This window comes from Primulina eburnea, chromosome 1 (assembly GCF_022965805.1).
Source record: "Primulina eburnea isolate SZY01 chromosome 1, ASM2296580v1, whole genome shotgun sequence".
NCBI lineage: Eukaryota > Viridiplantae > Streptophyta > Magnoliopsida > Lamiales > Gesneriaceae > Primulina > Primulina eburnea.
In genome coordinates, this window is record NC_133101.1 from 28,953,728 (window position 1) to 28,966,769 (window position 13,042).

General features: G+C 35.5%; 2 protein-coding genes across 2 annotated transcripts; one reads left to right on the top strand and one right to left on the bottom strand.

Moving 5' to 3' along the window:
• The first annotated feature begins 259 nt into the window (after positions 1-259).
• LOC140829692 (cytokinin riboside 5'-monophosphate phosphoribohydrolase LOG3-like) lies at positions 260-2,994 on the top strand. The gene has a single exon (XM_073193001.1). The coding sequence runs from the start codon at positions 2,341-2,343 to the stop codon at positions 2,968-2,970; it is 630 nt and encodes a 209-aa protein (XP_073049102.1). The 5' UTR covers positions 260-2,340; the 3' UTR covers positions 2,971-2,994.
• Positions 2,995-6,817: 3,823 nt separating this feature from the next.
• Positions 6,818-8,455, bottom strand: LOC140806586 (uncharacterized). The gene is made up of 3 exons (XM_073163150.1): positions 7,601-8,455; positions 7,381-7,492; positions 6,818-6,993 (listed from the first exon to the last, which is right to left on the bottom strand). Exons 1-3 carry the CDS (start codon positions 8,453-8,455, stop codon positions 6,818-6,820), a joined length of 1,143 nt encoding a protein of 380 aa, XP_073019251.1.
• Between the last annotated feature and the right edge of the window lie 4,587 nt (positions 8,456-13,042).

Below are 13,042 nucleotides of genomic sequence, written 5' to 3' on the forward strand. Positions count from 1 at the left end.
AGAATAATGACTGAATCATCTCATAATGAAATACCAATAAATGAAAATTTTCCAGATGATCAGTTGTTTTATGCTACTATTATGCCATGGTTTGCTAATATTGTAAATTTTCTTGTGACAAATAAAATGCCTTCTCATTGGAATTCACAGGATAAGAATAAATTCTTGATAGAAGTTAAAAAATTTTATTGGGATGATCCTTACTTATTTAAGTATTGTCCTGACCAAATTTTTCGACGATGCATACCCGACAATGAAATAAGTAATGTTATTAAATTTTGTCATTCTGAAGCATGTGGAGGTCATTTTTCATCCAATAAAACAGCTACAAAAATCTTACAATGTGGATTTTATTGGCCGTCTTTATTCAAAGATACGCATTTATTTTGCAAATCTTGTGAAAATTGTCAGAAGATGGGATCAATTTCAAAACGAAACATGATGCCTTTAAATCCAATCATAATTATTGAAATATTTGATAGTTGGGGGATAGATTTTATGGGTCCATTTCCATTATCTTTTGGATATAAGTACATTTTAGTCGCTGTTGATTATGTTTCAAAATGGATTGAAGCGATTGCATGTAGAACTAATGATCATAAAGTTGTTATAAAATTTTTAAAAGAAAATATTTTTAGTCGATTTGGAATACCTAGAGCAATAATTAGTGATGGGGGAAGTCATTTTATAAATAAATCATTTTCTTCTTTGTTAAGAAAATATGGCATTACACATAAAGTTTCTACCCCATATCATCCTCAAAGTAATGGTCAAGTTGAACTAGCAAATAGAGAAATAAAACAAATTTTAGAAAAAACAGTTAATCCAAATCGAAAAGATTGGTCTTTAAGATTAACTGATGCATTATGGGCATATAGAACTGCATTTAAAACATCATTAGGGATGTCACCATATAGGTTAGTTTTTGGTAAGCATTGTCATTTACCGGTTGAACTAGAACATAAAGCTTATTGGGCAATTAAAGCATTTAATACTAATTTAGATGATGCATCTAAATTAAGAAAATTGCAAATAAATGAACTTGAAGAATTAAGAAATGATGCATATGAAAATTCAAAGATTTATAAAGATAAAACTAAAGCCTTTCATGATAAAAATATTATGAGAAAGTCATTTGAAATTGGACAAAAAGTTTTGCTTTATAATTCTCGTTTGCATTTATTTCCAGGTAAACTAAGATCGAGATGGTCAGGACCATTTATAGTCAAATTTGTTTATCCTCATGGTGCTGTTGATATTGAAAATCCTAAAAATAATGACGTGTTTAAAGTTAATGGGCAAAGACTTAAGCCTTTTATAGAAAATGAAATTCTTAATGATGAGTTTATGCCTTTATATGATCCACAATAGCTGTTTGATATTTTCATTTTGTTTTGCAGATTCTAGTTCATTTCCCGGTTAAGTGGCGGATAACGGTACTCCGTGACTGTTTAAGTCGGTTTCTTCAGTTTTCCCAAAATAATTGAAATATATATAATAATAATAATATGGATGTGTGTATTATGAATCTTCGTAAATATTTTGCTTGTTTACCTGATAATGCGTTGAAAAAAATTTATAAAGCTAGATGTGAGCGGCTAAGGTTGATGATGTTATATGGCATACCGGATGATATCCGTTTGATAATTGAAGCAAAAGTCCGATTGGTTGGGGAAGCAAGTGAATTAATAATAAGACATATGCCAGGATTTGGTAAAAGCACATATGCCAAAAAGCGAAGAGCTAAACGTATAGGTGGATGTCATAAATGTGCAAGGTGGACTTGTAAAGGAAATTGCAAAAATGTTGGAATGACATCAATGAATAGAGAAGATAAAATTTTATTCATTAAGAATGGTCTGAGTAAAGAGCCTTTGGATAATTTTCTAGAGGTTCTTGATACGCATTCTAGTGGGTACGTGCAAAATGAACTTCTTAAACTATGGTGGCAATTTCAACAGGAGGAATATCAATATGGACGGTGGAATCAGCCTTACAAAGATCCTACTGTAGTAACGCATATCTATTTAGATAAGTAAAAATATACACAATTTCGTCTTGGGAATCTGACGTTAAAAGACCCTGTTTGCCAATTTATAAGAAAATTGGATGGGAAGCATATCCTCGACTCATAGAAGGCGTTGAAGCCGTTACTGAACGTAAAATCAGAGGAAGATGTGAGCCACAATCACAACTACGCTGTATATATTTGTTTTAATTTTGTCATTTTTATTTTCTTTTAATAATAATAATTTCCTGTTCAAATATTGACTTTTGGCATGTTACGTTTATAAATTCATATGCTGTGATCTAACAATTACAGAAAACATATTTCTCAACATGTCAACGTCCACGGTAAGTAAAATCAAAAATATTTGTGTATTTTGTGGATCTAGTGCAGGAAAAGATTCAATTTATGAAGATGTAGCAGAAAAGCTTGGAATAACACTTGCTAAAAGAAAGATTCATTTGGTATATGGTGGTGGTGAAGTTGGCCTCATGGGAAAAGTTGCAAAAGCTGCGCATGCAGGTGGAAGTGAAGTCTTAGGCATTATTCCGATTACTTTAGCCAATCTTACAGGACCAACAATAGGAGAAGAAATGCAAGTGGACAACATGTATGAACGAATTACTCAAATGATTGAACATTCAGATGCTTTCATTGCTCTGCCAGGAGGTTTCGGTACTTTGGAAGAAATATTTCATACTGTTTGTTGGGCACAATTAAATATCCACAATAAGCCAATTGGTTTGTTAAATGTTAACAATTATTATGATAAACTGTTATCGTTTCTTGATGATGTTGTGGAACAGGGATTTATTTCATTAGCTTCGCGAAGGATGTTAGTTTCTGCTACAAGTGAAGGTGAACTTATTGATTTACTGCAAGGATTTAGTCATGAACCAGATCCATTCTTATCTCAACTTAATTGGCCAACATCCAAGAGTAAGAAAAGAAAATTCATGTGATGCTAAACTTGCGATTCAACGGTATGTTTTTAATGTTTTTTTTTTAAGGTATGAATAATTTCTTCTTCTCTTCTTAGTTTTTTTTATTATATAAAAAATAAAAATATGTAGTAATAATAATAATACTTTTTAGTTCAATGTCGAGTAAGGTGTCAGTAAAATGCACCTGAGACACATTAGTTAATAATTATCGGAAAATCGCAATACACTAGATTTTAATATTCATTATATTCAAATTACAGACTACAAGAAAAATTAGTTTTCATATGTACCAATTTATATACATATATATTTTGACCAATTAATATAAAATATATAATAGATGTGTTTATTTATTTACATATATGTATATAATTGTGTGTGTTTTCAAATAAAATAATTTCTAAAATTTTTATGAGAATATAGTTAAAAGATATGGTTTGTATGGTTGTTAACATGTATAATTGAAAGAATTCTTTTGTAAAAGTATAATATATACTCACACATCTTTTGTGAGTGAGTGGTGAGAAATGAGAAAACAATTAATAAACTTTTATTGATTATTAAAAAATGGTTTATTACAAGAATATAAATCCCCTAAAAAAAAAATATTTATTGAAAAAAAAAAGAAGTAAATAAATAACGGACTGCAAAATACTTTATTCAGTGTAAATTTTTTTTAGATTTGATTGATGTACTATCAATGTGTTCTAAAAACATCAATCAATGTTCTCAAAAAAAAAAAAAAAAAAAAAAAAAAAGAAGAAGATTTGTTTGTGCTAGATAAGTTCCAAAGGAAATCGGATGTATCCGTTATATAAATGTTTATATATATACATATATATATATTTATGGTAGAATGTTTGGATAGAAAATTTTATGTTATTGTAAAATTTTGCAGTCACGTTATTTAAAAAAAAAAAAAAACAATAACAAAAAAAAAGAAAAAAAGAAAAAAGAAAAAAGAAAAAAAGGGGATTTTATTCTTTGTAAATTTTCCTATTTTGTTTTCAATATTAGTTTAATTAATTGTCTGCTTTAATACTTGGCCTTTTTCGATGAGAGTTAATATTCATTCCAACTCCATGAGTGAAAACTAGCTATTCCGTAAACATTTTGACCTGAAAGATTATATGGAGTTGAGGCTTTTACAATAATATTCTTGATATTATACATGTTATGGTGGGTGGTGTGAATTATCTTTTTGACTATATTATTATAAATTTTTTTAGAAATTTAAAAATTATATATATATTGTTACTTTATATATTATGTGAAAATAAGAATAAAAACACATCTAATTATATATTATTATATTAAACGAATATATATATATATATAAATCGGTATATGATTTTGTTTTTAATGAATATGTTTGTATTTGAATATATAAAAGGAATAAAGAATCTAGGTTGTGACTTTCCGATAAATTTTATTACTAAGGGACTAGTAATAAGATAGTGTGGAGGTGTGATGAAACTTAAAATTAATAATTTATTATATGTTAAAACCTGTATTTTAAAATTTTAAGTTTCATTAAAATTATAAATTATGTTATTTTAGTATTGTTTGTTTATATTTAAATGTCTTACTAAATTTGTTTTATTTTCAGGTTTTTTACGTGTTGGTAAAATAATGATAACTTAAGCTAGAAAATTCAAATGGAGGTGACTCAAACATGGTTGGAATCCTTGAGAAGTTATTTACAACTTTGCAGAAGACATGATTGCCTAAAAAGCTCATTAAGATGATCAAATTGTGCAAAGATCAAAAGGAGGACACATTTACTTTTACTATGACCATCATTTAGTAAAAAATTCATAACTATTTTAATATTTATCCAAATGAGGTGAATCAAGTGGCCAAACTCATCTACACAAAATTTCCCACATGTTTGTGGCCTTAATCAGAGTCAAAGTGGTGAGAAAAGTCGTGGAACAAGGCATTGAAAGAAGGGACATGGAATTGGAGTTGAGGAGACAAAGAATACTATTACAACTACATGGCATTAATAGAATTTTTGACTCTTTCTCTCATTTGGCCTATAAATAGAGGCCTTGTGCTAGCTTGAGAATCATTCTATCTCATTGTAAAATATAGTGTGAGTGTGTATCAAAGTTCTAAGTTTAAATATATTTTCTTTCATTTTCTCAACTATGAGTGATATTTTAGTGTTGATCAAAAGTAAGTTCATGGCAAGCTAAATCTATTATGTCAAGGTGAAGAGGATGCATTCTTGGTGAAGTAAGATTGTTTATATTTTGTATATTATTTCTTTATCTCTTTTCATTTAGCTAACTTATTTTTATTGTAGGTATAAAAATGAATTATTTGTTGTTATCAATTTACATCAAATGCTTGATACCATTAAAGTGGTTATCTTGATTTGTTGTTTAATTTTGATACAATAAATATTTCATCACTTATTATTATATATATATATAGATATATATATATATATGTATATTTATATAATAATATCATAATATTTCATTTAGGCGATAGCGTGGCTCTGCCGGTTGTTCTAAATGAAATATTATGACTTAATACTAACATCTAACAATCTAACATTTACTTTTTCGCAACTAACTTTTATTTTTCGCATCTAACATTTACTTTCTTGCAACTAACTTTTACTTTTCCGCAACTAACATTTACTTTATTGCAACTAACTTTTACTTTACCGCAGCTAACTTATTAAATCAATATATTTCATTTAGGCAATAGCGTGGCTCTGCCGGTTGTTCTAAATGAAATATAATGATTTAATTTAACATTTAATTTATGCAATTATTTATTTATATAGTTATAATTATAATCATAGGTACCATATATAAAATATCGGTTAATTCGGTATTTTCTATAGTGGGAACTATATTAGATTATGTGTGTGTTTAATTTTCTTGGAACCATTATTTATGGTAGTTTCTTTTGTTTCACTTTTAGTTAAACAATATTACATAAACCAAGAATAAATCCTCAAGCCTTGACAATATTTATAATTTGTAAACTTCAGTCTTGCATTTGGTAATCTATAAATTAATAAATTTAAACTCAAAATAACCTCTCTGTGGATCGATCTCGTACTTACGAAATATATTACTTGCAGACAACCTACACTTGGGTGAATTATTATTTAAGTAGTAACACTCACCTTCAGCTGGTGGTATCCGAATCGAAGATCTATCTTGGAGAACACCGAGGCTCCTTGAAACTGATCAAATAAGTCTTTGATCCTAGGTAATGGATACTTATTCTTCACTGTAACCCTGTTCAGCTCTCGGTAGTCAATGCCTAGACGCATGCTGCCATCATTCTTCTTAACAAATAGCACTGGCGCGCCCCATGGGTAAAAACTAAGGCGAATAAAACCCTTATCCAGTAGGTCCTGGACCTGATCTTTAAGCTCTTTCATCTCTGCAGGCGCTAATCGGTAGGGTGCCTTAGATATTGGCACTGTATCGGGCATGAGTTCAATAGAGAATTCCACCTCTCTGTCTGGTGGGATGCCTGCAACGTTGTCAGGGAACACGCTGGAGAATTCGCTGACCACATCTACGTCCTCTAGACTCTGACTGACTGGCTCTGTCACTGATACAATGCTGGCTAAAAATGTCTGGCAGCCTCTCTTAATGAGCTTCCTCGCACACAAGCAAGAAATGACGTGCGGGAACTGTTGATGTCTAGCTGCCTCAAATACAAACGGCTTCCCGCTGGGAGGTCTGACGGACACCGACCTCTGACGAAAATCTAAGACTGCTCCATGAGAAGAGAGCCAGTCCATGCCCAGTATGATATCAAACTCTGGCAGCGGTAGTACTATCTGATCTGCCCATACTGCCTTCTACTGAAATCTGATCTCCAATCCTCACACTATTCGGGACGTGAACATCTGATCTCCCGATGGAATTGATACCCTGAATCCTGAATCCATCGCTACTGGCATGATCCCTAGTCGCTTCACGAAAGATTCGGATATAAACGAATGTGCAGCCCCTGAGTCTATCAATGCATGTGTGGCTACACCTGCAATATATAGCCACCCTGCAACAAATCATACCATCAAATCTAATACTGTTGAATTTAATAATTATTTATCGGTAATTAACCCAAAACCCTCGAAAATCACTAACTTAACCTAATTTTCAATCCCAAAGTTCGAAAATGGCACCATGCCCCTTCAAATTCTCGAAAACTGCAACAAGAACTTAATCTCATATTCGAATTTAACCCCATAATCAACGAAATTTCGAAAAATTATCATCAAATTACTCCTCAAAATTGCATAAGTTCGAAACTGATCCCAAACTAGGTAGAACATGCATCCTAATTCTTTCTATGTTAACAATCCCAATAGACAAATCGCATACTGATAAAACAAATGCAGGAAATTACGAATTATAAACAATTAAACTTAATCGTAAAAGTTACCAGTGGTCAATGTAGAGTCGGGCTCCGCCTCAGCCTCCTCGGCATGTATCACATATGCCCTGTCGGTGGTGGGACCCTTGTTCCGAGGGCAATCTGTAGCCTTGTGCCCCTCCTGTTTGCATATGAAACACCTATAGGTGCCTCACATGCATTTGTCGTATTGATATTTGTCGCACTGTGGGCATGGTGGTCCCCCTTCCTGCCTAGGAGCCCCTGGTGCCTGGGGTGGTCTCTGCTGTCCTGACCCCCTCTGCTGTCCCTGGGGCTTCTGTTTCCCCTGTTGTCTAGATGGCCCTGAAAACTGCTTCTTATGTGGCTGTGCACTGGACTGGGTCTGATGTCGCTTCCGCTGCATCTCAAAATCTATGTCTCGCAGTGCTTGCTCTGCCTGAAAAGCGCAAGCAGTGGCCTCATCATAACTCGCCGGCCTCATCAGCATTACGTCACGACGGAGGGTGGGTCTCAGTCCATCCAGGAAATGCCTCAGCTTCTGGGCGGCATCCCCTGCTATCATGGGCACAAAGTGGCAGCCCCTGTCGAACTTGCGGATGAACTCCGCCACTGATAAATCTGTCTGCCTGAGACTCATAAACTCTCTCGTCAGGCGGCCCCTGACGTCAGCTGGGAAATACTTCCCGAAAAACATCACCCTGAATCTGGCCCATGTAAGAGTAGCCACATCCACAGCATGTGCGTCTCCCTCCCACCACAGCGACGCATCATCCCTCAGCATATAGATGGCACACCTGGCCCGATCGCCATCCTTCACACCCAGATAATCAAAATCAAACTCCAATGACCTGATCCATCCCTCTGTAACAAACGGATTAGTAGTACCCCCGAACTCCTTCGGGTTGAGCCTACGGAACTGCTGAAAGATGTCGGTCTGATGTCTAGGAGCCTGTTGCACCTGCTCCAAAAGTCTGACCATATCATCTAAAACTCGGGTAGCTGGGTCCCCTGGCGGTGGTGGTGGGGGACTCCTGCCACCCTCTAGAATATCGTCCACACTGACCATCCTAGGCTCACGTCTGGGAGGCATATCTGAATACAGTCCAATCAACACGTAACCCATCATGCAATTAATCTAGTTTTGAAATTAATGAACTTTAAATCGTAAAACAGTTAAACATAATCAGTAATTCATCATAATGCATAAATCATGAAATCATGCAGGCGATAACAATAAATCATTTTAAACAGTAAAATCGTAAAGCTTGCAGACTTGAGGCTTTGAAGACTGAGCGGCAGAAGCTGGCGGTGGTATAACCCTCTACAGGACCCTTGCTCTTATACCAACTGTAACGTCTACTCATTTTAAAATGCGGAACTATTTTTTTTTTAGCTCTCATTTTAAAAGTTAACATTTAAAATTATCATTTTTATTTATCAATGAAAATATCGTAGTTAAAAATAATCAACATCGACGTAAACGTAAATGGGTAAAAATCATGAAAATCCTCAAAGTAAATAAAATGTTTAACTCTTCTCCAAAAACCATCACTCGAAATGTGGAAAAACGCGCGATCCTCGGGTTATGTCACCGCACCAGGGCTGCCTACTCAGAGTTCAGCACCTCCTGTCTCCTCAACATGCTCACCGGCATTACACACGCTTAGTAAGTTTAAAGACTCAACACACGCGCACCAGTAATAACAAGTACATATACGTAGCACACAACAGTGAAAAATAGCATAATCAAAATACATTTCATGAGCTTAAAAATATGAACATAAGCGTGTCGTAAAAAAATCGTAACGTGTCAAAACATGTCTCATCATGTTATCATATCGTATGCGTAACTGTGACCTGTCAAAACATGGTAATAGCATGTATCATCGTATCATCATGTACGTGTTAAAATCTTAATTTGAATTCCGTTCATTAGCTGTGACTTTCGTATCATCGTGTCATCATGTCAGTCGATGGATCCATCTGCGTATAACCGCGGTACCCGGGGGCGAGGGTCATCAGCGACGGCATTACCCGCCCACTGAGCCCGCGCCTTACATGTCATCATGTCATCGTGTCATCTTGTTAATCACAACTAAATCACTTCCTTCAAAACATGTCATCATATTCATCATCACTTAATAAAAGCATGCATATACATAATTTTTCATTTAAACCAAGCATGCACCGTATTTATCATAATTGCGTAAAGATCATAAACATGATGCATGAACATTAAAAATATCATGAATTTGTGCTCAGGGCGCTGCCAAGACCAAAATCTCACCCTGGGTGCAAAATGACCATTTTGCCCCTAGAAACTCAAAAATTATCCGAAGCTTACCGAACTCCTTAAAATATCCCAAAACATTTTAGATGCATTCCTAGACATAAACTCGAGCCCCAATTCAAATTTAATCCATCCGTTTTAAAACTTAGACCGAAGTCCCGATTTTAACCCGAATCGACTCGAAACTCGCCCGAAAATTTCTCAACTTTTTACCATACCTTAAAACTACTAAAAGATCCTAAACTCTAATATTCCAGCCCAAAGCTCTCGGTTGGGAACCAAAACTTTGCCAATCATTCTCGGTCCTATCCTATTTAGCCACCTCATGCACACATTCCTTCAAAAACTCACGCCTCCAGCTGTACCTGTCGTTCCAGTCGTGAACCCACCTACGGTTGACCTATACCAGACACCAAGGAACTCCCCTGGACCGAGCCACCAAACCCATGCATGCGGCCGACTCGCTAAGAACCCAGCAACCACATGAAGCTCCTATCGCGACTACCCTACCCGATGTGGCTCGATCGCTTGATCCGCCACCTCCAGCATGGTTCGAACCCTTGCAGACCACATCTCAGACCCAGCAGGGTCTGGTCCAGGGCTGTAGAAAGCCCTCGCACAGCTGGTGTACCAGGAGCGAAGATCGAACCCACACACACACCCTTGCTCCCGATCGACTCTCATACTTCATCAACAAAAACCTGAACCATCTGTGCACACAAGAACCTAAAACCCTACAACCATGGACTTTCCAGACCCTTGACCACTTAAGCAGTAGCCCCTTACACACATATCATAAAAAAACGTGAGTCACGCCCAAAGAAGCGAAGCACACTGAAAAACCGATAAGATCTTACATGGATATGTTTAGATCGAAACGTTTTATGCATGAATAACATCATCAGTAAAGTACACGGTTATGATGCAGAAAAATGGTGCAAAACGTGCCTTAAATGATGTACACACACACGAGGGACCCGAGATGAAGACCGGAGGAAAATCCTTTGCAAGAACAAGTGGAAAACCGACGGGGCCTCTAGCTATAATTGATGAAAACGAGAGGTTCTGCTACTGCGGGGAGGTTTTGGCTATGAGGAGTAATTAGGTTTAGGTTAAGGAGAAATCAAGTAATATTTAAATGGTAAAAAATTTGACTAATGGGCCATTATTGGTTAATTAATGTTTAAAATTTTTATTTAAGCCTAACAAGCTTAAAATTAGGTCCATTAAATCCAAACACGCTCCTGAAAAATATTTCGTGTTGGAAAGATTTTTAACATAATAGCCGAACCATTAAAAATCATCCGATTCGATAAAATTTGCATACCATTAAAAATTAAAAATTATGCGGGTAAAATATCCAACAATTCCCCTTTTTGAAAATTTCAATAAAAAAATGCTTTAAAGTAATTTATAAAAATAACTTGTGAAATAAAATAATTTTCCTGAAAATTCTCCGGTCTCCGTTCTTTGTTCGAGCATGTAATGCGTTTAGAAACCCTAATGCATGAACTTTTAAAAGTTCATAATTAAATTCTATCAAGCATGAATTATGCATAAAATGCATAAAGTAAATAAGCACATATTTTTTAAAAAAATTATTGACTACATGCACTTAGGTTACGAGAATTAAATTCCTGGACCTTACAGCATGTGAGGCCCGGGGCCGAAGAGGGCGGGGGGTGATCGCCGGTGCCATGAGTTTGCACGGGCAATGAGCGGCTCTTGGCAGACTTCTAGGTGGAGGGAACATGAATGAACCTTTCTTACACCGGAAGGAGAGGGATTCCAAGACTTTTCAATGTAATGGACCGTACAGTTGAAGAGGGCTTAAAAGATTTGATTGGTATTACTCATATCAAGAAGGTGAATCTTCTTTTCGGTAGCACATCACATAAGAACTCCAAAGTTAGGCGTTCTTGACTTGGGGCAATTTTTGGATGGGTGACCCCTGGGAAGTTTCCTAGGGTGCGTGTGAGTGAGGACATAAGCACGCGGGAAAGACTCGTCTTGATACAGTGAGGACATTCATCAAATCTGGGGCGTTACATGAATGGTCTTCTGCTTCTACGTACTGAGTCTCTGGCGGGGGTGGTCTCACGCTATAGCTGGTGGTGAGCTCGAGATGGCCAAGCTTAAGGCGGGGTTGGTCTGGCACAACTTTTGCTGGTGAACTCATGACAATGATAAGCTCGGGTGGGAGTGCGATTTCTTGTCACAAATAGTACTTAGATTTTTCTTCAACAACCGATTCTACTATTTTCCAACTTGGAGTTTCTCGTATTATTTTTTGTCATGATCAGAGAGGGGATTTGTAGCGTCTACCGTTTTAAAAGTGCAGAAATATATTTTTTTGCTTAAAGCTCACATTTTTAAAATAAGAATTTAAATCAATTTCATGCATGCGGTCCTACTAAAAAAATATCATTTAAATATAATCATAAGCAATTACCAATAAAAAATTAACGGAGCAAAAACGAGTAAAAATCCTAACATCCAACAGTGAAAACAACAACGTATAAAAATCCTAACATTCAACATAAGCCCACCAGGTCTGCCGACTCAGAGTTCAACACCTCCACTCCCCTCGACATCGAACTCACCTGCATCACACATGCCTAGTGAGTATAAAGACTCAACAGACATGTACCATTAATAACAAGTAAATACACATGGCACACAGCAGTGAAAAATAACACACTAAACATATCTTTCATGAACTTTAAAAGCGTAACATAAACGCGTCGTGTAAAATCATGATGTGTCAAAACAGCTCATCGTTAATCATCATTCATCATTAATCACTCATCATTGGTGATTTCAGTTTATAAGAGGTGACTATCGTACATCACCATTTACGATGGATCCATCATACATAGATAGAACCGCGGTACCCGGCGGCTGTTGCACATCAGTGACAGGATTATCCATACACTGTGCCTAGGCGTCATCATCATCATTTACATATACGTCATATGCATTTACATACACTTCAATAGCAACAACTAATTCAAATCATTCAAAACATCATCATTTTCATCACTTATAACAATCATGCACATATGCAATTTTCTTTAAATCCATGAAGGCAACGTATATTTTCATAAAATCTATAAAATGTGATCATGATGCATAAACATTTAAAATATAGTAAAATTTGTCATCAAGGCGTTGCCAGAACCAAAATCTCACCCCAGATCAAAAATGACCATTTTACCCCTAGGAAATCCAAAATTAACCTTTTACCCTTGGACCTCTAAAATTGACCCAAGTTTACCAAACTCTTTAAAATATCCCAAAACATATTTATAATCATTCCTAGACGTAAAATAGAGCCCATTTCATAACTTAACCGATTCGTTTTAAAACTTGGACCGGAGTCCCAGTTTTAACCCGAATAAACTCGAAACTTAACCAAAA

Bases quoted from the DNA above. Each gene is read 5' to 3' on its own strand.
- LOC140829692 (XM_073193001.1), top strand. From the start codon at position 2,341: ATGTCAACGTCCACGGTAAGTAAAATCAAAAATATTTGTGTATTTTGT.
- LOC140806586 (XM_073163150.1), bottom strand. From the start codon at position 8,455: ATGGGTTACGTGTTGATTGGACTGTATTCAGATATGCCTCCCAGACGT. The intron at 7,493-7,600 runs GCACCAGGGGCT...ATATGCAAACAG, and splicing joins GACAGCAGAGACCACCCCAG to GAGGGGCACAAGGCTACAGA. The intron at 6,994-7,380 runs GTAACTTTTACG...GATTTGTTGCAG, and splicing joins CGACTCTACATTGACCACTG to GGTGGCTATATATTGCAGGT.